This window comes from Oncorhynchus mykiss, chromosome 27 (genome assembly GCF_057628025.1).
Source record: "Oncorhynchus mykiss isolate SJ-2025 chromosome 27, ASM5762802v1, whole genome shotgun sequence".
Classification (NCBI taxonomy): Eukaryota; Metazoa; Chordata; class Actinopteri; order Salmoniformes; family Salmonidae; genus Oncorhynchus; species Oncorhynchus mykiss.
Window position 1 is genome coordinate 10,014,792 of NC_143048.1, and position 27,455 is coordinate 10,042,246.

Consider the following 27,455-nt stretch of genomic DNA (forward strand, 5'->3'; position numbering starts at 1 on the left):
ATACATTTTTCGAAAACGTATGTCCCATGCTACAGTCTAGTGGCTAGCCTACCAGCTTGTTCTTGTTATTCTCACCTTCACTACTTTATTCAGATTGACTCTGGTTTTACAAATGACAGGGATGCTGTAGATTGGAGTGGAATTCCTTTTAGAAACCTAAAACCAGATGGCCTTGCTCTGTTGTCTGATAATGAAATAAGAACTTCCATAGTATCACATTATAAACCAGATATATACACAGCACATAAAGTTATGTTTTACTCCAGACCTGACTAACCTGACTGGAATGTACTTTTCTCTTAGCCATATTTGTCCATAAGTTGGCTTTACCCTCTCGCCTCTTAGACCATATCAACATCATGTCAAAAAGTAGTGAGCTAATGTTTCTGTTTTCAACTTCTTTCATCACCGCTAATCATTTTAACAGGAACCCAGACAGTCATTATTATTTTTTAGGTAACTCTAATCAGCCATGCCAGTGAAAGAATGTAGTTACTTGTAATTACTTGCAAGCAAAGCCCAGAAATCAACATGGTCTTGTTTGTATCTGCTCCTGTTAGACTAACAGGGAATTCATACTATTCCACAGTATTATTGTTGCTATCAGTAATGGACATATTATGTAATAGATTAACTCCATGCTTAGCCGGAGCCAGTAAGAAATCTATAGCATTATGTCGGGTCATTGATCAATACAGAAATAAATCACCGGGCTGTTTTTCTCTCTGTTCAACAGTCTGGAGAATATCATGGTTTTCCTCATTTAGATTTAGACTACAATGAAAACCTCATCAATTGCGACGTCTCCCTCCTTGCAAACAACTTCCTTAAACATTCCCATAAATAAATGGTTGATACCGAACAATGGAGGCCTTGTCCAAAACTCTGGCCAGGGATCACGGTCGTTTGAAGCACTAAGTACTTTAAACTTTCCATTTCCTTTGAGGAATGTCCTTTGAATCTTTCCTCAGCGACCTCAAGTCACTTCACAACTTCCCACTTGTCTCCCAAACCTGTAAAGGTCCTCCGAATAGAGCTTTGTTGGATGTGAGAGGAGAGACAGCTGGGAGGGAGATTGTTAGCAGACTGGTGACCAGTATTATGTGATTTAGGCTGCCAACAGTCCAGCAAACAATTGGGAGTAACATAGCTAGCTAGCTCGCTGGAGATGGGGTTGTTAGCCATTGTTAGAAGAGGGGGTTTTCCACTCTAGACTGACGGTGAGTCGTCATGCTCGTATGGTAAAAACACTTTATTTGTTTCGCTTGGTTTAATTGGCCCAGAACACTCCGGTGTATCCCATGGCTCCTATACGCTTGGCTCTCTCTCTCTCTCTGGTGCTACATGCTGCTCGTCTTCCATGGTGGGTTCAGGGACTGTATATACAGTACACACAGATTGAGCACTAAAATAATCTGAAATCTCGTCCAGGCTCTGCAGGAGAAACATAGGCAAGAAAAGATTGACCCATCAGTCTGGTTGTAGACACAGCTATTGGCACTACATGACTAGGTATCCCCTTTCCCTTTACATCAGTAGGGCTCACATAGGGTCTCTCGAGTATTGCTGTTTAATCATCATTATGTGAATTGCCTTTTCAGGAAATGGAGTCGATGGGAGCTGTCCGGCTGGATTTGAGAGGATCAACGGCACCCAGTGTGTTGGTGAGTTCCATCTGTAGAATGATGGTGGTCGTCTACAATCTTAGAAAAACGGGTTCCAAAAAGGTTCTTCGGGTGTTCCCATACCTTTTTGGTTCCAGGTAGAAATATTTTGGGTTCCATGTTGAACCCTCTGTGGAAGGGGTTCTACCTGGAACCAAAAGGGTTCTACCTGCAACCAAATAGGGTTCTTCAAAGGGTTCTCCTATAGGGACAGCCGAAGAACCCTTTTAGGTTCTAAATAGCACTTTTTATTCTAAGTGTACTTACATCCTATCTCGGCACTTTTAATCTCTTTGTCTCTGGAAACAGGAGAACTAACCGGAAGAGATGTGTGTTGAAATGTCACAACATTTTATTTGACAGTATTTAACCAATACCAGGTCAAATAGGTGTGGAAAAGAGAAGCATTGCAATGGTCCATCTTCGTAATATGGCGCCTCTCATTTTCATGTGATGTTTTGAGTGGATTAATGTACGATATCACTTCATCGAGTCAGCAGCTGTCTCTTTCGCTTGTCATATTCCATATAGACTCAGCTCACCCACACACACAAAGCTCTTTGAAGCAGCTCGTCATTCAACCCAGTCTTGTCACTTGGCCCAGAGATCTAGCGCTGAATAGTCTGAGGCGATCTACTCTGAAACCACGAGCCCTGCCTTGATTATCTGCCGCTATGGAAGGGCCGCTTCATCCGTCTCTGTAGAGCCTGATAAGATATGAGAGGGATAGGAGAAAACAGAGCACTCATCTCCCCTGATGGTAACAAGCAAATGCTATCATGCTGGCTATGAATCATTCAGGCCCGTTCAAAAACATGGGATGGCACTCAGATGGGAAATACCAATGGGGTTGCGCTCATTCATTGTGAATCTGCTATTTATCTGAGAGGGGCACATACCCAAAGGCAGGTCACTTTGACACATTGCCACTCATCCGTATGATCAAATGCATGTGCTGTAGTTCTAGTTGACCCACCTGTTCATGAATTGCATATTGTAAAAACATCACCTGTGATTCTTTAGAATAGGATTGGGGCTACTGGGATTATACACGCACATTAGTTAGCAGCTGAAGTAAATAGAGAGAGAAAAACCACATTGATCTGTAAGTTAATTTCGGTAACATAAAGGAGCCTCACTAAAATGCCTCAATGGATATACCTTTTACTGTTATTTGGCAGGAGGAACTTTTTCATTCCTGCATCTACATGGAGATATTTAACATAGAGTTGTAACTCCAATGGATTAGGTGCTGACCGGTGATGATGCAAACCATATTTGCAACATTGCCTTTGAATGTCTATTTGTAGCAAGAAGGTCTACAGTGAATTGGGGATGAATTCAATTCACTCCTATTACCCAACAGTTCAGTTCACTGCTATTACCCAACAGTTCAGTTCACTGCTATTACCCAACAGTTCAGTTCACTGCTAATTACCCAACAGTTCAGTTCACTGCTATTACCCAACAGTTCAGTTCACTGCTATTACCCAACAGTTCAGTTCACTGCTATTACCCAACAGTTCAATTCACTGCTATTACCCAACAGTTCAGTTCACTGCTATTACCCAACAGTTCAGTTCACTGCTATTACCCAACAGTTCAGTTCACTGCTATTACCCAACAGTTCAGTTCACTGCTATTACCCAACAGTTCAGTTCACTGCTATTACCCAAAAGTTCAGTTCACTGCTATTACCCAACAGTTCAGTTCACTGCTATTACCCAACCTTTCAGTTCACTGCTATTACCCAACAGTTCAGTTCACTGCTATTACCCAACAGTTCAGTTCACTGCTATTACCCAACAGTTCAGTTCACTGCTATTACTCAACAGTTCAGTTCACTGCTAATTACCCAACAGTTCAGTTCACTGCTATTACCCAACAGTTCAGTTCACTGCTATTACCCAACAGTTCAGTTCACTGCTATTACCCTACAGTTCAGTTCACTGCTATTACCCAACAGTTCAGTTCACTGCTATTACCCAACAGTTCAGTTCACTGCTAATTACCCAACAGTTCAGTTCACTGCTAATTACCCAACAGTTCAGTTCACTGCTATTACCCAACAGTTCAGTTCACTGCTATTACCCAACAGTTCAGTTCACTGCTATTACCCAACAGTTCAGTTCACTGCTATTACCCAACAGTTCAGTTCACTGCTATTACCCAACAGTTCAGTTCACTGCTATTACCCAACAGTTCAGTTCACTGCTATTACCCAACATTTCAGTTCACTGCTAATTACCCAACAGTTCAGTTCACTGCTATTACCCAACAGTTCAGTTCACTGCTATTACCCAACAGTTCAGTTCACTGCTATTACCCAACAGTTCAGTTCACTGCTATTACCCAACCTTTCAGTTCACTGCTATTACCCAACAGTTCAGTTCACTGCTATCACCCAACCTTTCAGTTCACTGCTATTACTCAACAGTTCAGTTCACTGCTATTACTCAACAGTTCAGTTCACTGCTAATTACCCAACAGTCCAGTTCACTGCTATTACCCAACAGTTCAGTTCACTGCTATTACCCAACAGTTAAGTTCACTGCTATTACCCAACAGTTCAGTTCACTGCTATTACCCAACAGTTCAGTTCACTGCTATTACCCAACAGTTCAGTTCACTGCTATTACCCAACAGTTCAGTTCACTGCTATTACCCAACAGTTCAGTTCACTGCTATTACCCAACAGTTCAGTTCACTGCTATTACACAACAGATGCAGTGTAAGTTAGGCCAGATGGTTGTATAACCTGACTGCTGGAAAAGCATTTCTCCAGGAAAAGCATGGAGCCAGATTGTATGAGACATAATGACAACACCAGGCCCCGTTGCATCACTCACTCAATCTCCCTAACTCCCTGAGAGTCACACCTCGTTGTCGTAAGCTGCTACCATATTGATGAGGACGGGGTTGGATAAACACTGAAATGTTTATGTTATGGTTTTCTTTTACACTCCCGTTGGATGTCGCCAGACTTTTTAGTGTTTCCAAGACAATGATGGCTATGGGGCTAGTTCTTCCAAGTTCTCAGCTAAACCTACAGTTTACTAAATGTATTTGTTTCACAGAGAATGAACTCTAAGCACAAATGTTTGTCATGTCTAGCCACCCTCATTGGGTTTCAAGTCAGTCACTGTTAATATCCCCAGAATATGAATGTCCTCTGTGACCAGGGCCTCCCCTGCAAGTACTGTACACAGTCTGTCACTCAGTCACTCAAGGTTCAGCTCTCATTATTAGTGGGGAGCCCTATTATCTCCCCGGCCTTCAGGAAGAGGGTACATGACAGTTTCCTGTCCATGGATCCTATGAATGGATGGATGGGGTTAGGGAATAGGGATGTGACCCTGGTGTTTCCCTTCCTAGATGTTAATGAGTGTTTGCAGCCAGGCTTCTGTGAGAACGGCAACTGTGTGAACACTCGAGGGAGCTACAGTTGTGTCTGCAGGCAAGGATACATACTGGACGCCTCTCACGGGATCTGTATCTGTAAGTAGCCTACAGGGCGCTCCGCTTGAAGGAGAGGAAGGGAATACTGTGCTCGCTGTGCCGCGGGGTCTGGAATGAGCAGGAATAACGCATGGCTGAGGTGCTATGGAGGTGAACTGTACAAAACACTATACACACAACTTCACATACAAAAACATATTGAGTAAAGAGACCAGGTAAAACAAAAAAATCTGTTTTTAAAGATAATTTCCTGCAATTCTACACATTTTGCCATGGCTTATGCCGTGTTTCATGCTATCTGAGTGACTCGAGTATTAAAACAAAATCAATGGGGGCCCCATGTCTTCACATTTTTGGGGAATTTTAGATCCTCCCCGGCCGTCTAGTTTTAATTTTGGTGATTGTTAGCTCTCAAAGATGATATTATAAAAAATATATACAGTACCAGTCAGACGTTTGGACACACCTACTCATTCAGGGGTTATTCTTTATTTTTACTATTTTCTACATTGTAGAATAATAGTGAAGACATCAAAACTATGAAATGACACATATGGAATCATGTAGTAACCAGAAAATTGTTCAAGAAATATATTTTAGATTATTCAAAGTAGCCACCCTTTGCCTTGATGACAGCTTTGCACACTCTTGGCGTTCTCTCAACCAGCTTCATGAGGAATGCTTTTCCAACAGTCTTGAAGGAGTTCCCACATATGCTGAGGACTTGTTGGCTGTTTTTCCTTTACTCTGCGGTCCAACTCATCCCAAACCGTCTCAATTGGTTTGAGGTTGGGTGATTCTGGAGGCCAGGTCATCTGATGTAGCACTCATCCCTCCCCTTCTTGGTCAAATAGCCCTTACACAGCCTGGAGGTGTGTTGGGTCATTGTCCTGTTGAAAACAAATGATAGTCCCACTAAGTGCAAAGCAGATGGGATGGCGTATCGCTGCAGAATGCTGTGGTAGCCATGCTGGTTAAGTGTTCCCTGAATTCTAAATAAATCACAGACAGTGTCACCAGCAAAGCACCACCACACCTCCTCCTTCATGCTTCACGGTGGGAACCACACATTCAGAGATCATCCGTTCACCTACTCTGCAATTTGACCATGAAGGCCTGACTCACGCAATCTCCTCTTAATAGTTGATGTTGAGATGTGTCTGTTAATTGAACTCTGTGAAGCATTTATCTGGGCTGCAATTTCTGAGGCTGGTAACTAATTAACTTATCCTCTGCAGCAGAGGAAACTGAGGGTCTTCCTTTCCTCTGGCGGTCCTCATGAGAGCCAGTTTCACCATAGCGCTTCATGGATTTTGCGACTGCACTTGAAGAAACTTTTTTAAAGTTCTTGAAATATTCTGGATTGACTGACCTTCCTGACTTAAAGTAATGATGGACTGTCATTTCTCTTTGCTTATTTGAGCTGTTCTTGCCATATTATGGACTTGGTCTTTTAACAGATATCTTCTGGATACCAACCCTTCCTTGTCATAACACAACTGATTGGCTCAAACACATTAAGAAGGAACTTTTAACAAGGCTTTAACACCTGTTAATTGAAATGCATTCCAGGTGACTACCTCGTGAAGCCAGTTGAGAGAATGCCAAGAGTGTTCAAAGCTGTCATCAAGGCAAAGGGTGGCTACTTGCAAGAATCTCAAAAATCTCAAATATATTTTGATTTGTTTAACACTTTTTTGGTTACTACATGATTCCATATTTGTTATTTCATAGTTTTGATGTCTTCACTATTATTCTACGATGTAGAAAATAGTCAAAATAACAAAAAAACTTTTGACTGGTACTATATATAGCTCCATTATCATTTCTACATACTTTTTAAGTTTACACTGAAAATGTTGTCGTTACCAAAAATCATTTTCAATCTTTTGGAGTGGCGGAAACAATTTAGCAGCTAAATGAATATAGTGGAAACACTCTGTAGGACAGTAGACTACCTCATGCAATAAATATTTCCATTATCTTTATTCATGCTCTGATCCCAAAAAGGAGTTCAAATTCCACACGCTTTTAGATTGAACAATATTCAGTAGTACTTTACATTAACTGTGCTGTATTATGTCATACATAAAACATACATTACACATTTATACGCACATCATGAACATGACATTACAGCGCCTGAAGTTCTGTGACACTTGGCCTGCTTATTCTAACCAGCATTTTACGATGGTCAGTGCTTCTGAAATGCTGGTTGGCCTGTGACCCCTGTGTGTTGCCTTTGGATCTGACGCAGTTTGGATCTGCTTGTCTGTGGCCTCCCTCTATCCAGTCCGCCCCAACTCCTGGCTCTAACTGCTGGAAGCTGTCTGTTTTGTGTGCGTCGTTGACTCTGAGCGGTCATCTTTAAATAATGTGTTGCCAAACCGTTCATGGGAATGCTTTGAGCTTTTCTGTTTTCTTGCACTCTGGATCGATGGTTTAACAGCGATTTATTTCCGACGTTTCTTATTTTTTTCTGACTTCAGTTACTTCTGCAACTCATTGTCTGTCTTCAGTTGAATAGTTCTGTGTTTCTTAACCCGACTAAAGCAACAGAATGCCTACTGCTTTCTAAGCTAAGATCAAGTACCAGAGAATTGGGACACAAAAAGCATAGACGAAGAGTACACCATCGTTATATTTCAAGATAAATTGCCAATCAACAATCAGCATGTGTTGAGCCTGCATGTTGGGTTTTGTGTATTATTTTGCTTGAGGCCTTTTTGGAAATGAAGCTGTTTCTGTATGGCTATAATAAACGCTATCTTCTCTCTACCATTCTCCCATTGGCATGTCCTCACCCTGTCTTCCTCCTTGCAGCCCATAGGGTGATCTCGGAGGATAAGGACCAGTGCTATCGTATCCTGAACTCTGGCTCTGGCCGTGGTAGCTGCTCCGTGCCTATCCTTAGGGACATCACCAAGCAGATCTGCTGCTGCAGCCGCGTGGGCAAGGCCTGGGGAGAGAACTGTGAGAGGTGTCCCTACTTTGGATCAGGTGAGCATCCCTATTCTGATTCAAACCTCCAGATCATACTGGACCGGCATTGGATAATCAGAATGCAGCTAATGACCAGTGTTAACATCTGCCCTATGTCACAGTATGTACATTGATCAAAAAATACAAACGCAACATGTAAAGTGTTCGTCCCATGCCAGAAAATGTCCATACTCACAAAAAGCTTATTTCTCTCAAATGTTGTGCACAAATGTGTTTACATACCTGTTAGTGAGCATTTCTCCTTTGCCAAGATAATCCATCTACCTGACAGGTGTGTGATAGGAGAATTGTGTTCTCCAGGTACATCACTCAACTTAATTATATTACTCTCAGTCTGCAAACCAGAATTTGTAAGATCCTGGTCGAATGAAAACAGCCAGAGGCTCAGTCTACCACAGTGAAATGTTTATTCACGGGAACGTTCTGAAGTCAAGAATACAAATCAATAAATTTTATACTGGCTTCTCACGCCCACACGTACACACAAACATACGCACACACATACACACAAACATACGCACACACATAGTCACAAACATACGTACACACGTACACACAAACATACGCACACACATATACACATACACATAAACATACGCACACACATACACACAAACATACGTACACACAAACATACGCACACACATGTCCTGCTACGCACACACTGTCTGTCTCACTTCCCAGCCGACAGAGATAGTGACTTTGTCCTTGAGACGTACTCCATGTTCTCTCCCAAATCTCTAGTCAGGACGGCACCAAGCTCAGACAGTCTGTGTTTAAAATACCATAAAGACATATTGTCTTACCCTAATTCTGACTAGGACTACACATTTATTGATTATGATTTCATACATTCTAATCAATTCCATACAATTCTATGTTTCAGGGCGGAAAATTCTAATCATTCAATTAACAGACAATTCTCACCTATCAGTGTGATATATCAAGAAGCTGATTAAATAGCATGATCATTACACAGGTGCACCTTGTGTTTGGGGGCTATAAAAGACCTCTCTAAAATGTGCAGTTCACACAACACAATGCAACAGATGTCTCAAGTTTTGAGGGGATGTGTAATTGACATGCTGACTGCAGGAATGTGCACCAGAGGTGTTGCCAGATAATTTAATGTTCATTTCTTTACCATAAGCCGCCTCCAACGTTGATCGAGGGAATTTGTCAGTACGTCCAACAGGCCTCCCAACTGCAGACCACGTGTATGGTGTCATGTGGGCGAGCGGTTTGCTGATGGTAACGCCCCATGGTGGCGGTGGGGTTATGGTACGGGCAGGCATAAGCTACGGATGACAAACACAATTGCATTTTATCGATGGCAATTTAAATACACAGAGATACCGTGACGAGATCCTGAGACCCATTGTCGTGCCATTCATCTGCTGCCATCACCTCATGTTTCAGCATGATAATACACGGCCCCATGTTGCTGGAAGCTGAAAATGTCCCAGTTCTTCCATGACCTGCATACTCACCAGACATGTCACCCATTGAGCATGATTGGTATGCTCTGGATTGTTGTGTACGACAGCGTGTTCCAATATACAGCAATTTCACACAGCCATTGAAGAGGAGTGGGACAACATTCCACAGGCCACAGTTCTATGCGAAGGAGATGTGTCACGCTGTATGAGGCAAATGGTGGTCACACCAGATACTGACTGGTTTTCTCTGTCCAGTGCTTGTGTTTTTTTGCCCAGCTTAATATTTTATTTTTATTGGCCAGTCTGAGATGTGGCTTTTTCTTTGCAACTCTGCCTTGAAGGCCAGCATCCCGGAGTCTCCTCTTCACTGTTGACGTTGAGACTGGTGTTTTATGGGTACTATTTAATGAAGCTTCCAGTTGAGGACTTGTGAGGCGTCTGTTTCTCAAACTAGACACTAATGTACTTCTCCTCTCGCTCAGTTGTGCACTGGGTCCTCCCACTCCTCTTTCTATTCTGGTTAGAGACAGTTAGTGCTGTTCTGTGAAGGGAGTCGAACACAGCGTTGTACAAGATCTTAAGTTTCTTTGCAATTCCTCGCATGGAATAGCCTTAATTTCTCAGAACAAGACAAGACTGACGAGTTTCAGAAGAAAGTTATTTGTTTCTGGCCATTTTGAGCCTGTAATCGAACCCACAAATGCTGATGCTCCAGATACTCAATGAGTGTAAAGAAGGCCAGTTTTATTGCTTCTTTAAATAGAACAGTTTTCAGCTGTGCTAACATAATTGCAAAAGGGTTTTCTAATGATCAATTAGCCTTTTAAAATGATAAACTTGGATTAGCTAACACAACGTGCCATTGGAACACAGGAGTGATGGTTGCTGATAATGGGCCTCTGTACGCCTATGTAGATATTCCATAAAAAATCTGCCATTTCCAGCTACAATAGTCATTTACAATATTAACAATGTCTACACTGTATTTCTGATCAATTTGATGTAATTTTAATGGACAAAAAAATGTGCTTTTCTTTCAAAAACAAGGAAATGTTTAAGTGACCCCAAACTTTTGAACGGTAGTGTATATGGGTCAAAATCAAAAGTACCAGTCAGTATCTGGTGTGGCCACCAGGTGCATAAAGAACCGCAGTGCATCTCCTCCTCATGGACTGCACCAGATTTGCCAGTTCTTGCTGTGAGATGTTACCCCACTCTTCCACCAAGGTACCTGCAAGTTCCCAAACATTTCTGGGAGGGAATGGCCCTGGCCCTCACCCTCCGATCCAGCAGGTCCCAGACGTGCTCAATGGGATTGAGATCCGGGCTCTTCGCTGGCCATGGCAGAGCACTGACATTCCTGTCTTGCAGGAAATCACACACAGAAGGAGCAGTATGGCTGGTGGCATTGTCATGCTGGAGGGTCATGTCAGGATGAGCCTGCAGGAAGGGTACCACATGAGGGAGGAGGATGGCCTACAATGACAACAAGCTCAGTCCGATGATGCTGTGACACACCGCCCCAGACCATGACGGACCCTCCACCCCCAAATCGATCCCGCTCCAGAGTACAGGCCTCAGTGTAATGCTCATTCCTTCGACGATAAACGCGAATCTGACCATCACCCCTGGTGAGAGAAAACCTCAACTCGTCAGTGAAGAGCACTTTTTGCCAGTCCTGTCTGGTCCAGCAACGGTAGGTTTTCTGCCCATAGGCGATGTTGTTGCTGGTGATGTCTGGTGAGGACCTGCCTTACAACAGGCCTACAAGCCCTCAGTCCAGCCTCTCTCAGCCTATTGGGTACAGTCTGAGCACTGATGGAGGGATTGTGCGTTTCTGGTGTAACTCGAGCCGTTGTTGTTGCCATCCTGCACCTGTCTCGCAGGTGTGATGTTTGGATGTACTGATCCTGTGCAGATGTTGTTACACGTGGTCTGCCACTGCGAGGACGATCAGCTGTCCGTCCTGTCTCCCTGTAGCACTGTCTTTGGCGTCTCACAGTATGGACATTGCAATTTATTGCCCTGGACACATCTGCAGTCCTCATGCCTCCTTGCAGCATGCCTAAGGCACGTTCACACAGATGAGCAGGGACCCTGGGCATCTTTCTTTTGGTGTTTTTCAGAGTCAGTAGAAATGCCTTTTTAGTGTCCTAAGTTTTCATAACTGTGACCTTAATTGCCGACTGTCTGTAAGCTGTTAGTGTCTTAGTGACCATTCCACAGGTGCATGTTCATTAATTGTTTATGGTTAATTGAAAAAGCATGGGAAACAGTGTTTAAACCCTTTACAATGAAAATCTGTGAAGTTATTTTGATTTTTACCAATTGTCTTTGAAAGACAGGGTCCTGAAAAGGGATGTTTCTTTTTTTGCTATATAAAATATGTGTGTGTTTGTATATGTATGGGTATGAAACATACTAACTAATTCAATCCTGCTTGTGGCGTTCTCTGTTTGCTACTGAAAGTTGCTTTCAAGGAGATCTGCCCAGCAGGGCCTGGCTACCACTACTCTGCCTCTGTCATCCAGTTCAACCAGAGGTTGCTGGAGCAGCACGGGACTGGAGGTCCCCCTGTCATATCCCAGAGCACGGGACAGACCAGGCCACAACAACCAGCCAGTAGTGGTGCACAGACTCCCCAAACTAGTCACCAACAACCAGGTATCACTACTCTGCTCACCACTCCGACTAGACCCCAACAGCCAGGTGGTGGCTCTCTCACGCTTCAGACCAGACCCCAGCAGCCATCAGTGGAGCAGTGGAGCAGTGGAGGCTCCCTGTCCTCCCAGGGCAGACCACACATTCCAGCCAGCTCTGTTACAGCAGGACCCACCCAGGTGGTGACCGGTGAGTAGACAGTAGCCCCTAGCAACCTCAAGGAGATTCCTCAATGTACAGTGATTATGAAGAGTTTCATTCCAGAACGCAATATATCAATATTCAGAAATGTTTGTAAAATGCCATTAATTAAAACCACATCTTATGAAAGAGTATATATAAATACATTGTAAGGTCATTTTATTTTCGAGAGACAAATGATCATGCTTTGTGGCAAAGCGCTATATATCCGCCCCAACCAACAGAACGTCAATAGACAAAGTGTCCAGATTGGGTTTTAAACAGTTGCATGTATAAAGTATTGATACGTAAATAAATAAATATACAAATGATCTATTTGTTTAAACTAAATTGTGCAAATATCATAGTCCATTTGTATTCAGAGGGTGAACAGTGTCGTGTGTACTATGTGAGTATTCTTTTTGGACATGTTAAGCAACTTTTGGAACAATTGTATGGTGGTTTTACAGGTTTTTTCATTCGGATAAATCACGGAAAGACTTTCGAGTTTGATTATATACACGTTAGGGAAAGATTTAAGGAACCATAAGGACAGTGAAAGTCTGTTGCAATTCATTTGCAAGGCGCGCTGTTTGCGGCCTCCGTATGTTTGCAGCCTGTAGTCTATTATTGTCTCCTCGTCGCTGGATCTAACTCTCTAAACACGTCTCTGGATATAGCACATTTTGGTATGAAACGATACGGATATTTTGCATTTTGCAACCAAAAAAACAAACATTCTAAAGCACATCTAAAGTCAATGTTTTTAAAGTATGAGAACTGCCATAATTCATACACATAGAAAAAAAATGCGTTTTGGAATCAAACCCTTCATATACTCTTGTCATTTCCACATAGCAACATCAACTATTGAGACAGAATTAGAACGTTTAAAGTTTGATGTTTGTGTCCAGAAGGCTGTGAGAAAAACCATTGTTATCAAGCTGCCTCTTCTCAACAAGCGGAAGCTCTAATGTGTCTAGACATTCTCAGTAAATGTTTAGGTCCGGTTTTGGTTTCTCCAGCTCGGCCCCTCACTCAGACCCAATGGCCTCCAGTTGACCGACGGCCAGTATCTCCAGTGAGACCTGCCCAGCCCCTCCCACCTCTGGTCACGCCCCGCCCACCCATCCCCAGGCCAGGTACCGTAAATCGTACACCACAACACCACAGCCACAAAGTGTTTTTTCTTGATACAGTAATCGCTTTATGATTAGGTCAACTGCAGATAAACACTGGTTCAACTCTCACACTGCCAACTCCATGTCATTCCCTGTTAGAACTCTTAACTGTGGTACTCCACACCTGACTCAAGAACAAAGAAGCATATAGTTTGGAGTCTGTACTGTGGAGTGAGAAAAGCTAAAAGTTCTCCATTGAAGTCGACAACTGGTCTTCCTGTGTCTGTTCTGCTCTCATTTTATGTGACAGCACTTGAAAGCATGAGTTCACATTTAGAATGGAACAGAATAATGAGTGCTTAAGAATCATGGGTAGATGGAGTTGAATTCTCTGGGAGCGTCGATTTTTACTGGCGGGTTTTATCCACCTTCAAAGACATCAGATGTGTTTCTGGCTCTGGCCTTTTCTGGCTCCACTAGAGTACTTAGCCGACGCTGTCCCACACACGCATGCTCACACACACCTCCACTTCAACGTCAACAAAACAAAGGAGATGATCGTGGATTTCAGGAGACAGCAGAGGGAACACCCCCCTATCCACATCGAGGGGACAGCTTTGGAGAAGGTGGAAAGTTTTAAGTTCCTCAGCGTACATATTACGGACAAACTGAAATGGTCCACCCACACAGACAGTGTGGTGAAGAAGTGTGGCGCAACAGCACCTCTTCAACCTCAGGACGTTGAAGAAATTTGGTTTGTCACCTAAAAGCCTCACTAACTTTTACAGATGCACAATTGAGAGCATCCTGTCGGGTTGCATCGCTGTCTGGTACGGCAACTGCACCGCCCACAACCGCAAGACTCTCCAGAGGGTGGTACGGTCTACACAAAACGCATCACTGGGGGCAAACTACCTGCCCTCCAGTACACCTACAGCACCCGATGTCACAGGAAGGCCAAAAAGATCATCAAGGACAAAAACCACTTGAGCCACGGCCTGTTCACCCCACTACCATCCAGAAGGCGAGGTCAGTACAGGTGCATCAAAGCTGGAACGAAGAGACTGAAAAACAGCTTCTGTCTCAAGGCCAGCAGACTGTTAAACAGCCATCACTAGCACAGAGAAGCTGCTGCCTACATACAGACTTGAAATCATTGGCCACTTTAATAAATGGATCACTAGTCACTTTAATGCCACTTTAATAATGTTTACACATCTTGCATTACTTATCTCATATGTATATACTATATTTTATACCATCTATTGCATCTTGCCTATGCTGCTCTGTCATTGCTCATCCATATATTTATATGAAAATATTCTTATTCCTTTACTTAGATTTGTGTGTATTAGGTAGTTGTTGTGTAATTGTTAGAGTACATGTTAGATATTGCTGCCCTGTCGGAACTAGAAGCACAAGCATTTCGCTATGCTCGCAGTATCATCTGCTAACCAATTGTATGTGACCAATACACATTTGATTTGGATTTGATTTGACACACACACACACCTCAACTTCAAAACCTCAGTCGATAAAAAGCGTTTTACATTCTTTAATGCACTTCTTTGCAATACAAAGAGAGATTCAGCGAGGGAGTACCCTCACACAGGAACTCTGGCTCAAGAGATAAGCAGTAAACTGATGGGTACAATGCTCTGTTTGTGCCGCAAAATGTTTGCCTAATGGTAGCCAACTGCTCACCACCGGACTGTTAGTTTATCACATGTTGGCAGGTTTGAATCTCAAGGAAGGGGCCGTCAAAGAGCTGCTAACTATTTTTCTTGTGAGAGAGGTGCCCGTTTTGTGCTGTAACCTGGAATTGAACACTGTTATGCCCACAGCCTTGAATCTGCCCCATAACAACTGAGTTCTGAGACTATAAATCCTCATAATGGTCCCTGAGAAATATGTGAGCTGCGCTCTTAGAAAGAAATAAGTGCCATTTCGAACTTTAAAGGGTTGTCCCCATAATAACTTTTTAAAGGACCTTTTTTTGGTTCTGGGTAAAACCCTTTTGAGTTCCATGTAGAACCCTTTCCATAGAGGGTTCTACATGGAACCCAAAAGAGTTCTACCTTGAACCAAAAAGGGTTCTCATATGGGGACAGCCGAAGAACCCTTTTTTTCCAAAGAGTGTGGAATGGGATGAGTGTTTGCCAGAGCTTCGTTGTTCAGCTCTCCAATGTAAACAGAGATCAGGCAGCCAGATGAAATCAGAAGCTCCTCACACCATTTGCCGTGGCTGTGTCATCCCCTCTTCCCTCTCACAACCTCAGGCGGATGAGATGACAACTAAGATCACACTTTGGAGTCGTTTTTGAAACGGTGACAGACAAGCTAACTGTGTGTGTGTGTGTGTGTCTACGTGCATCTGATTGGGCATCCAGTGCGGGGTGTGTGTGAGACCATGCCCCAGGTGTGTGGACAGGGCCGTTGTGTGAACCAGCCCGGAGGGAGACATACCTGCATCTGTAACGAGGGATACCAACTCAACGCTCAGCAGATTCGGTGTCAAGGTGAATGTTGTTTTGTTTAGGGCACTGTTGCTCGTTGAACTATTTACCTACTATTGGGAAGCATCAAACACACATACACATCCCAATGTTGGCTATTCCTGATGCTGCACTGGGCCTCAGCTGTATTTATAGTGTGCGGTCATTGAACATGTGCTAGTCATTATGGATGAGTCCGTTTCAGGCTGGTTACGGTACCACAAGCATCTCACTGCAATCCCCGCTGGATTACAACCTGTAGGGTTGGTCAGGCTCCTCTTGACCTCTTTAACCCCACTCACTCCCCCTTCCTTTCAGACATAGACGAGTGCAGGGCGTCTCCCCCGCCCTGCGGCAGCGGCCGCTGCCAGAACACAGAAGGGGGCTACAGGTGCAGCTGCCCCTCTGGATACCAGCCGGGACCCCGGGGCACCAGCTGTAAAGGTACAGCCCCGCCCCACTGTACACACCACTCACACACACACACACACACACACACACACACACACACACACACACACACACACACACACACACACACACACACACACACACACACACAGTCGCTAGCCACAGCAGCTGTGCTCTGGACGTTTATTCAGACAACAGCTACTCTGTATTGTTGGGTATAGAGAGAGACCTTCTGGCATCCCCCTGACTTGGAGGTCAAGGGTTAGGAAATGGGGTCTGGTACTCTGGTCAGTGTTCTCTGAGAGTCCCTCGTGTAGCCAGGCGGCTACAGGTGTGTGTGTTCTGCGGGCTTCAGAGCCAACTTCCAACAGACGAAGTGTCAAGGTAAGAGGGGACGCGTCCTCAACATCAGCAGTCAATAAGTATTATGTTCATGATTGGGATTGTTATAAGGAATGTTATGTCGATTGTGATAGCTGTACAGTAGTCCTTCTAGAAGAAAATAGACAACTGTTAACTGTCAAGTCTTTGAGTAAAGGACAAACTTTTTTTTGGTGGCACAGATATTGACGAGTGTCGTCAGGTTCCGAACCCCTGTAACAACGGCCGCTGTGAGAATAGCCCTGGTAGCTTCAAGTGTGTCTGCCGCACTGGGTACACGCTAGAGGGAAACGCATGTAAAGGTAAAGAAGCTATCTCTGCATCTATTCAACATTATTTCACTACTGAAGGTACTGTCCTGTATATGTTGCCATCTTCACTCACCAACGATTGTGTGATGTTTGTGAAATAATACTATTGGTCAGTTGGACATATTAAACCTCCGGTCTATCATTCTCCCTTTCCCTAGATGTGGATGAGTGTGAGGACCCCTTGAGGTGTCCTGTTCAGGCCTGTGCCAACTCTCCAGGATCATACAAGTGTGTGTCTTGCCCGCCAGGCTTTGGCCTGCTCAACGAACAATGCTCAGGTAACACCCCTTGTCCTGAAGCAGTCATACACAAAACCAAATAATAACCTTTCACTAACGGTCTGTGTCGCCCCCTGTTGTAGATGTTGACGAGTGCCATCAGACCCCCAGCCTTTGCACCAATGGTCGTTGTGAGAACACTCCTGGGAGCTACAGGTGTGTTTGCCACACAGGATACAAACTACAAGGCAAGACCTGCACAGGTACCAGCGACGACTCCACCCAGTGTATTTACCTACATTCCCTCTTTTTGAACCTGTCAGCGAAAGGAACTTTCGATCTTTGGAAAATAAAAATCTGCCCGTCTATTAATGTTATGGCTCTTATCTGTTTCAGATGTGGATGAGTGTGAGGACCCTTTGAGGTGTCCTGGTCAGGCCTGTGTCAACTCTCAGGGTTCTTACAACTGTGTGTCCTGCAAGCCAGGCTTCAGCATGATCAATGGACATTGCTCAGGTAAAATCCCATTGCCTCTGTGTGTTCTGAGGTACACCTGTGTGCCTGTGATTTTGTATTTTTTTTCATCCATTAGTACATCCATTTAGAGTGTATTTGAAATTGGCAACTACCTTTTTCAGCAATCTCCTCTCCATTCCTACAGATATAGATGAGTGTCGTCAGACCCCCAGCCCATGCACCACCGGTCACTGCGAGAACACCCAGGGTAGCTACAGCTGTGCGTGTCTCACTGGCTACAGACTACACGGTGATACCTGTACAGACGTGGATGAATGTGCAGACCCATCCCAGTGCCCTGGCCAGGAGTGTGTCAACTCCCTGGGCTCATACAAGTGTGTGTCCTGCAAGCCAGGCTTTGTGCCGGTCGACAGACACTGCACAGGTAGGACACAACATGGCCTTTGTCAACACTCAATCATGTAGATCCGATCACTTACACAATAAGCCGTAAGCGTAGGTCTTTAAAAAAAAAAAAAAATTGTTGTTTTTTGTTATTGTTGTTGTTGCAGATGTTGACGAGTGCCTCCACAGCCCCACTCCCTGTGCTAACGGCCGTTGTGAGAATACGGCTGGGAGTTACAAGTGTGCGTGCCGTTCTGGCTTCAGGCTACAGGGCGACACCTGCGGAGGTGAGACTGCACGTTGAACATGCACATTACTTCGGCCGATAAAGAGCAGTCAGATGTGTGACTTCCTTTAGCACGTAATCGAGTGAAACGCTACTAGATACGGCCTCTGTTCTGTCGACTTCATCAAGGGATTGTAAAGAATAACATCTGTCGGCTTCTCCAGATGTCGATGAGTGTGAGAACGCTCTGCAGTGTCCTGGTCGGGAGTGTATCAACTCTGAGGGCTCCTTCATATGTGTGGCCTGTAGCCCAGGCTTTGAGGCTGGAAACGGACAGTGTACAGGTGAACAACCTTCTCAACCACACACACACACCCACACACACACACACACACACAAACACACACATTTGTATTCCATATTGATAATTGTATCAATACTGATGTTAATACCTTCACGCAGATATCGATGAGTGTCGCCAGACCTCCAACCTATGTGCCAACGGTCGCTGTGAAAACACTCCGGGTAGCTACCGGTGTGTTTGTCGCACCGGGTTCAAACCGCAGGGCAGCATCTGTATTGGTGAGGCTGCATGTGTCTGACTTTTACATGATGACTCGTGCTCCATATCACTCTGCTAGATGTGTGACCTCCACCTGATTCATTTTAGACCTGGATGAATGTGAAGACCCCTCACAGTGTCCTGGGCAACGGTGTGTGAATTCTGAAGGCTCCTACAAGTGTATCGCCTGCAAAGCGGGCCACGGCATGCGAGATGGGTTATGCGCAGGTAAGACTAGCTGCCTGTTAGGCAGTATGTCAAGTCAAATCGAGGCATTCTGTCCATGTAGTCGCCGTGTTTTTTTTCACTGTGTTTTGCTGCTCTCAAACTTGCCTGCTGCATTTGTTTCTGGGAGGGAAGGCCGTGGCTCTTTTACAGCCAAGGGGAGGAGGTGATTTGTAAACGGCGGCAGACTTCTGCCTAATAAGGAAACACGACACACACGCCTTCCACTTGAGATTGCGTTCCATTCATACTGCTTCATGGAATCAGACAATCACGTCACTAACACTGTTGGAGTTATTGGTGATGCAGCTTGACTAAGACAGTCACCATGGTAAAGTTTGCTGCAGAATCGAGCTGTTTCAACAGCTGTTTATATAAACTGCACAGAGCAAATGTGACCGGGCAATTTTTCATCATCCGACAGTAGGTGATGAGTGAGCAAAGGGGGTTGGCCACCCATTGGCCCTCTAGGCCCAGTTCCACACTGCAGTCAGCACTCTCCTCTGCATTCCTCTCCTCTTCTCTCCTCACTTCACCCTTGCTGGCTTCGGTTACTCCTCTTACTCACTTCCAAGCAGTTTTTTTGTCCCGTGGGACACACAAATCATCAGCCGTGCTAGTATCATTTCAGGACACCGTGCTCCATCCCACCAGGGTGCATTGCCTCTACCTAAAATTAAAAATTAAAAAACGGGACCACATTAAAAATGCATATGAATGTACCGTTTCTGCTGTGATATGAGAATCACTCAGAGGTATTCAATAGACGTCTGGCTGTTGGACTGGGCCGACGTGAACCAGTAGAGTCTGCAACAGATGTTTAGACTTCAAAGGGGATAGCGTGTAAATCAGAAACACATTAGGTATGGATGTAACACTTGGGAATGGATGGATGTCTCGTTGGCGAGGTCTCACTGTCAAAAGGTTATATCCATAAGGGACAGAATCAATTGGTGCTGTGTTGATTTAAGAGAAACCACTTGAATGCTGTTTAACCCCTTTTTAGGGGGGACAGAAAGACCTATACATGAAGCAGTGGTGTGTGTGCGTGCCAGTACCAATGAGCACCCCCCCCCCTCTCTCCCATCCTCAGATGTGGATGAATGCCAGAGCCCTGACACCTGTGGTGCAGCGAGGCTGTGCGTGAACACGGACGGCTCCTACCGCTGTGACTGTCAGCCAGGCTACAGAACCGCTGGCCTCGGGCGCCAGTGTAGAGGTCAGTACCGATGTCGGTGACGTGCTGTGATGATGTGTACATACCACGCTGCGGGTCGCTGCCTCTTTTCTGTGTCACGCTGTTTGTCTTGCCTCTTCACAGACGTCAACGAGTGTCTAGAGGGGGAGTACTGCTTCCCCAGGGGAGAGTGTGTGAACACAGAGGGCTCCTACCGCTGTGTGTGCTCCCAGGGATACACCACCAGCAGCGACGGCGGCTCCTGCCTGGGTGAGGCCTTTACGCCATCTCGTACACACCACTGGCATTGCTGTAGGCGACTCTTAAACCTGCAGAATGGAGACGTCTCTACTCATGACATAGACACGACGTGGGTTGTTTACTCTGCAATTTAAACTGCCCATTCACTTTGACAACTCTTGGCAGGGCTATTCTGGTAATCACTCGTAATTATAATCAGTTATCGGCTACTTTACACAGATGATATTGCTCATAGCCTCTCACACAGTGAATGACATCAAATGAAACGACATGGGCACAACATCATGATAAAGGATTGCTTAGCCTGGAGGTAGGCACAGCGGGGTTGTCTGTGGTGATGTAATGGCGTGTTGTCATTGCGGGTCCAGATGTGGATGAGTGTGCCAGGTCAGGCCCGGGGGCGTGCCAGGATGGCCGCTGTGTCAACACAGAGGGCTCCTACCAGTGCCAGTGCCAAGTGGGATTCACCACCAACCCAGAGAAGACAGCCTGTCTGGGTAACTCAACACCTCAACTACGTGTCCCTTTATGTAACACACACAGCTTTCGAGCCTATGGGGATGCTGAAGTGTGTGTGTGTGTGTGTGTGTGTGTGTGTGTGTGTGTGTGTGTGTGTGTGTGTGTGTGTGTGTGTGTGTGTGTGTGTGTGTGTGTGTGTGTGTGTGTGTGTGTGTGTGTGTAATCCCCCCCTCTCTCTCCCCCAGATGTAGATGAGTGCTCAGAGGGAGCAGTGTGTCGGTCACAGCGTTGTGAGAACACCGTTGGCTCCTACCGCTGTATCACCTCTTGTGAGCCGGGCTACCGGGTCACCCGCACCGGAGAGTGTGTCGGTCAGTTCCATCTCTTCATCATCCTCATCGACTTCATCCTTCTCTAAGTCTGGTCCACATATAAGAATGTATTTGTTTGATTATTCTCTTATTTATGAATCCACTTGATTTATTATGCTACTGAGAGGACCAGAGGAACTTAGTCAATAGAGATTGATTGCCGTCCTCGCTATACTGTCATACAGTTTAGCCATGATAGTTTGTGTAGGAATGGTTGGCAGGTTGGACACAGATGTGGGATCCAGGCTGAGGGCGGGCCGTAAGGGGTTGGTCGTCATGGCAGCTGTGTTTGATTGATGTGTCCGGGTTGGAGGCTTTCGCCGCGCAGATGCTCGGTCACAAGACTGCCGTTCGCCTTTCCTTGCACACACACACACAGACCGACACACACACATTATGAAAAAGATCTAGGGATGTATCTCACTGTGTTGTTTTCACCCAACTGTTGCTTTATACCTTTAAATAATTGAGTCAAGTTTGTCCTAACAGTAAAGAAAACAATGACCGTGCTAGAGACCATATTTCTGATTCACATAGGAGGGATGTCATCTCTCTCTCCACTTCTGTTTCTTCTTCTCGCTCACAGATATCAATGAGTGTGCCAATGAGACCGTATGCGGGGAGCATGCGTTCTGCCAGAACCTAATTGGAACATACCAGTGCATGTGTGACCAGGGCTACACAGCCACCAGCGATGGGAAGGGATGTGTGGGTACGTCTCAACACAGATGCACGAGTCTCTGATAAGTGTACAAACATTGCCATTCTGCTGTCCTATCATCTGTCATTGTCTTTGCTTGATTTAGCCTACATGGTTATACCTTTTCACCCTATATTTCTCTCTCTCTCTCTCTCTCTCTCTCTCTCTCGCTCCTTTCTCTCCATCTCTCTCTTTCCCTCTATCTCTCTCTAGATGAAAACGAGTGTGAGACTATGCAGGGCGTGTGTGGCGCGGCGCGCTGTGAGAATGTGGATGGCTCCTTCATGTGTGAGTGTCCAGGAGAGGGGGAAGAGTTTGATACGCGCTCAGGACAGTGCCTCAGCACTCCCCGACCAGGTACTATACGCTGTCCAACACTATTGTGCTTTTCGAGGATTATCTAGATAAGCTTGTTTTTTACCGTACAAAAATATACATTTCTACTCCCTCACAGTTTTATTGGCATCAGTTTGTGCAACAAGTGCCCATTCAAACACCTTGGCGTTGCTGCCCCCTGTTGTTCATGAGGGAACGCTGTACTGTCTTGGTGGTCAGCAGCGCAGCCATAACCACACACACCTCAAACATCACATCCACGTGTCTCACAGGTCGTCTGGCGTACCCTGGCGGCTCCTCCTCTTCTTCGTCTTCCTCCACCACCGGTCTCGGTCCCCAGCGTCGGCCCGATGCGTCCCAGCTGCCCCTTGCCCGGCCTGGCGAGTTCAGGGAGTGTTACTACAGCACCGGGGAGCAGAGCTCGTGCAGCGTCCTGGCCCGCAACACCACCCAGCAGGAGTGCTGCTGCACCGTGGGCCAGGGCTGGGGCATGGGCTGCCAGTATGACCCCTGTCCTCCGCTAGGCACAGGTAGGGACCAGTGATCAACCCTGATGTCAACAGTATGTCTATGGTATGACTATGTCTCTAGCACAGGAGGTTGGTGGCACCGTAATTGGGGAGGACGGGCTCGTGGTAATGGCTGGAGCGGAATTAGTGGAATGGTCTCAAATACATCAAACACATGCTTTCCATTCTATGTATAAGACTAAAGTCAATATGTATGTCTATGGTGACTCCTGGAGTCACATCAACCTGACAACCCACTCAGAAAAAGCTATCCCTGATGTCGTGAAGTGTTCCTCTCTGATATGTCTTGTTGTTGTTTCCTGTGGGTGCTGTTCAGCTGAGCACCAGGCGTTGTGCCCCAGCGGACGAGGATATGTTACCGGGCCAGGAGCATTTAGCTACAAAGGTAACGACGGTCTCACATACACACAAGGCAGGTAGCCTAGCGGGCCGGTAACCCGAAAGGTCAAGTCCCTGAGCCGACTAATTGAAAAATCTTGAGCGAGGCACTTAAACTCTCATTTCTCCAGAGTTGCTGTCAATAATGGCTGATTTTGACACACATGATTTGTATTAATGTTTGACCTGTACCTACAATCCAGGCCTTTCTCTCCTCTCACAGATGTGGATGAGTGTAAACTGTTCCACCCTGAGGTGTGTAAGAGCGGTGTATGTGTCAACAACATCCCTGGCTACTCCTGCTACTGCACCATTGGCTACTACTACGACGATGTGTTTCTGGAGTGCATCGGTTAGCAGTCTTTCTTTATCAGTGATATTGGGCTGTTTTGACCCAGACTTTATCATTTGTGATTGAACTTAATGGATGTACATAATGGGTAGGTTCCTAAAACATCATCTCTCTCTCTCCTGGTAGATGTTGATGAGTGTGAGGCAGGGGAGGACAGCTGTCCAGGGGGAATCTGTGTCAACATATTAGGCTCACACGTCTGTACCTGCGAGCCTCCTCTTGTGTTGGACGATACTCAGCGCAGCTGTGTCAATTCCACTGACCTCGCCGTGGGTAAGACCACACACACTGGGAGACGGGAGTCCCCAATCACTCTCACCTCATGAGTCCCCAATCACTCTCACCTCATGAGTCCCCAATCACTCTCACCTCATGAGTCCCCAATCACTCTCACCTCATGAGTCCACAATCACTCTCACCTCATGAGTCCACAATCATTCTCACCTCATGAGTCCACAATCACTCTCACCTCATGAGTCCACACTACTCAAATGTCACATATTAGCTCAAGCTGTGAGGTCTCTCTCACTGTCTCTGTTTTTCATCTCTCTCTCTCTCTCTGCCTTTCCCCATCTATCGTTCCCTCATTTTTCTCCATCTTCCTTTGTCTCTCTTTCTCCATCTTCCTTTTTTATTAATCTATCTGTCTCTCTTTTCCATCTCCCCCTTCCCCTCCTCATTCCTGTCCTCTCCCTCGTGCCTCCAGATGAGAACCTATCGTTTTGCTGGCAGTTTGTCACAGCAGACCTGGTGTGTCAGAGCCCCCTGCTGGGTGGACAGGTCACCTTCACTGAGTGCTGCTGTCTGTATGGAGAGGGCTGGGGACTGCATTGTGCTCTGTGTCCTGCCAGAGACTCAGGTACTACTGGACTGACCACACACTCACTGATGCGCTACTACGGCCACGCTGAATGTGGATGAGTATTTACATTGAACAATCTGCTGTGTTAGCATTTTTTTCATAAGATAGAAGCAAAATGGCGCCCTGTGTTTCGAAACAGTGTTGTGTTTATGGGCATGTTTAAAGTTTGGGGAAAGTGTCATTTTTGGTCTACGCCTCTTTTCCTTCTCTCCCTCTGTCAGAGGACTATGAGGCTCGCTGTAACGTCTTCCTGGGGCCCCCAGAGTTTCCTCCCCCCTTCCCTGACCCCTACGGGCCGGACCCAGGGCCAGGACCCGGCAGAGGAGGAGAGGGAGAAGGAGGAGTGGGGTATCGCGTGCCCTATGGACCGGACTCCTTCCCAGACCCCATCCCCCGCAGGCCTGAGTACCCCCAGCCTGACTATGACGACTACACACCAGCGGGAGGCAGCAGGTCTAGCTTCAGAAGCAGAACGCCCAGCACCTTCAGCGTCCCAGAGAGCCCATACAGACGACCCTCAGGATACATGTAACACACTGCCCTATTCACCACACTCACTCATTCACATACATCATGTAAGACATACATACATGTTGGATTTCTCCCTCCCAGTCCTGAGCGTTACTATGACGAGGACGACTACGGCCCGCCTGACGCTCCTCCGAGACCCCATCTCCGGACCCTCCCAGACCCTCGTTCTGAGCTTGCCTTTGGGGCGCGACCCCCTCCCCCCATCCGAGAGGGCCTCCCTCTGAGTCTGGCCCCCCTCTTGGACAGTGACCCCTACAGTGAGGAGGAGGAGGGGCCAGAACCCTGGCGTGTGGGACCCCCTTTCCCTCCGTTCCCTGACAGACAGGGGCCAGGTGGTGGTGGTGGCCCACGGAGAGTCTATGAGAGTAAGCACTCTCTTAGTGTGCATTACTGGATTTACTGTTGTAACTGTAGCCCCTAGGGCTTTCAATAGGTCAAATTAGTAGTCTTGCTGGAAGGCATTACTGTCATTTTGCCGATGCTACTGCATTACCCAAAATATTTCACATTCATTTTAAGATGTGATCTTAACCTAGGCCCTGTAAAGAATGAGTGTTTGATTAGCTATCTGTTCATAGTTCTGACCACCTCCTCCTCTCCCCACTCCAGGACGATATGAGCCGTATGCAGGCCTGAGCACAGAGGACTGTGGGATACTGCACGGCTGTGAGAACGGCAGGTGTATCCGGGTGGCGGAGGGATACACGTGTGACTGCTACGAGGGCTACGAGCTGGACATGACCTCCATGGCCTGCATAGGTAGGTATCCCTCCTCACACAATCCACAAGACAAACCCTTCAACTATTCGCAATTGTCTATATGCAAAACTCCCTGCCTTTCACTTGTCCTTCGAACCTTATGCCTTTAAATCTATTCTCTTATTCTCACATTGACATTTATGTTACAGTAAAATCTTTAGATTTACCAGTGCAATGGAGAACCTAGAAATGTCATAGATTTTGTATATATTTACCGTTTTACACATCTACCAGAACATACAGTGCATTCGGAAAGTATTCAGACCCCTTCACTTTTCCCACATTTTGTTACATCACAGCCTTATTGTAAAATGGATTCATTTATATTTTTTCCTCATCAATCTACACACAACACCCCATAATGACAAAGCAAAAAAAACAGTTTTTTAGACATTTTTCCACATTTTAAAAAGAAAAACAGAAATACCTTATTTACATAAGTATTCAGACCCTTTACTATGAGACTTGAAATTGAGCTCAGGTGCATCCTGTTTCCATTCATTGTCCTTGAGATGTTTCTACAACTTGATTGGAGTCAACCTGTGGTAAATTCAATTGATTGGACATCATTTGGAAAGGCACACACCTGTCTATATAAGATCCCACAGTTGACAGTGCATGTCAGAGCAAAAACCAAGCCATGAGGTCGAAGGAATTGTCTATACAGCTAAGAGACAGGATTGAGTGAGGCACAGATCTGGGTAAGGTTACCAAAAAATGTCTGCTGCATTGAAGGTCCCCAAGAACACAGTAGCTTCCATTATTATTAAATGGAAGAAGTTTGGAACCACTAAGACTTTTCCTAGAGCTGGCCGCCCGTCCAAACTGAGCAATCAGGGGAGAAGGGCCTTGGGCAGAGAGGTGACCAAGAAACCGATGGTCACTGACAGAGCTCCAGAGTTCCTCTGTGGAGATGGGAGACCTTTCCTGAAGGACAACCGTCTCTGCAGCACTCCACCAATCAGGCCTTTATGGTAGCCTGGCCAGACGGAAGACACTCTTCAGTAAAAGGCACATGACAGCCCGCTTGGAGTTTGCCAAAAGGCACCTAAAGGACTCTGAACATGAGAAATAAGATTCTCTGGTCAGATGAAACCAAGATTTAACTCTTTGACCTGAATGCCAAGCGTCACTTCTGGAGGAAACTAGGCACCGCTCATCACCTGGCCAATACCATCCCTACAGTGAAGCATGGTGGATGCAGCATCATGCTGTGGGGATGTTTTTCAGTGGCAGCAACTGTGTGACTAGTCAGGATCGAGGGAAAGATTAACGGAGCAAAGTACAGAGAGATCCTTGATGAAAACATGTTCCAGAGTGCTCAGGACCTCAGACTGGAGCGAAGGTTCACCTTCCAACAGGACAACGACCTGAAGCACACAGCCAAGACAACGGAACAAGTCTCTGAATGTTGAGTGGCCCAGCCAGAGGCTGGACTTGAACCCAATCGAACATCCAACCTAACAGAGCTTGCTTGGATCTGCAGAGAAGAATGGGAGAAACTCTGAAAATACAGGTGTGC

The 27,455-nt window shown here is 45.8% G+C and overlaps 1 protein-coding gene across 2 annotated transcripts in view; it reads left to right on the forward strand.

The window, feature by feature from the left end:
- The window catches only part of LOC110507061 (latent-transforming growth factor beta-binding protein 4), a 74,651-nt gene that overhangs the window by 45,375 nt on the left and 1,821 nt on the right, over positions 1-27,455 (forward strand). The window contains exons 9-38 of one of the 2 annotated variants that reach the window (XM_036965105.2): positions 1,602-1,664; positions 5,040-5,162; positions 7,947-8,123; positions 12,035-12,415; positions 13,432-13,548; positions 15,918-16,046; positions 16,341-16,466; positions 16,997-17,116; positions 17,284-17,403; positions 17,487-17,606; positions 17,740-17,859; positions 18,005-18,244; positions 18,372-18,491; positions 18,655-18,774; positions 18,893-19,012; positions 19,101-19,220; positions 20,311-20,436; positions 20,539-20,664; positions 21,024-21,152; positions 21,360-21,485; positions 22,072-22,197; positions 22,399-22,542; positions 22,794-23,051; positions 23,368-23,436; positions 23,653-23,781; positions 23,908-24,054; positions 24,488-24,640; positions 24,865-25,171; positions 25,256-25,539; positions 25,784-25,933. In XM_036965105.2, coding sequence (XP_036821000.2) covers positions 1,602-1,664; positions 5,040-5,162; positions 7,947-8,123; positions 12,035-12,415; positions 13,432-13,548; positions 15,918-16,046; positions 16,341-16,466; positions 16,997-17,116; positions 17,284-17,403; positions 17,487-17,606; positions 17,740-17,859; positions 18,005-18,244; positions 18,372-18,491; positions 18,655-18,774; positions 18,893-19,012; positions 19,101-19,220; positions 20,311-20,436; positions 20,539-20,664; positions 21,024-21,152; positions 21,360-21,485; positions 22,072-22,197; positions 22,399-22,542; positions 22,794-23,051; positions 23,368-23,436; positions 23,653-23,781; positions 23,908-24,054; positions 24,488-24,640; positions 24,865-25,171; positions 25,256-25,539; positions 25,784-25,933 — 4,590 coding nt within the window. The remainder of the gene's footprint in view (positions 1-1,601; positions 1,665-5,039; positions 5,163-7,946; positions 8,124-12,034; positions 12,416-13,431; positions 13,549-15,917; positions 16,047-16,340; positions 16,467-16,996; positions 17,117-17,283; positions 17,404-17,486; positions 17,607-17,739; positions 17,860-18,004; positions 18,245-18,371; positions 18,492-18,654; positions 18,775-18,892; positions 19,013-19,100; positions 19,221-20,310; positions 20,437-20,538; positions 20,665-21,023; positions 21,153-21,359; positions 21,486-22,071; positions 22,198-22,398; positions 22,543-22,793; positions 23,052-23,367; positions 23,437-23,652; positions 23,782-23,907; positions 24,055-24,487; positions 24,641-24,864; positions 25,172-25,255; positions 25,540-25,783; positions 25,934-27,455) is intronic. The other variant, XM_036965106.2, reaches the window with a different exon arrangement.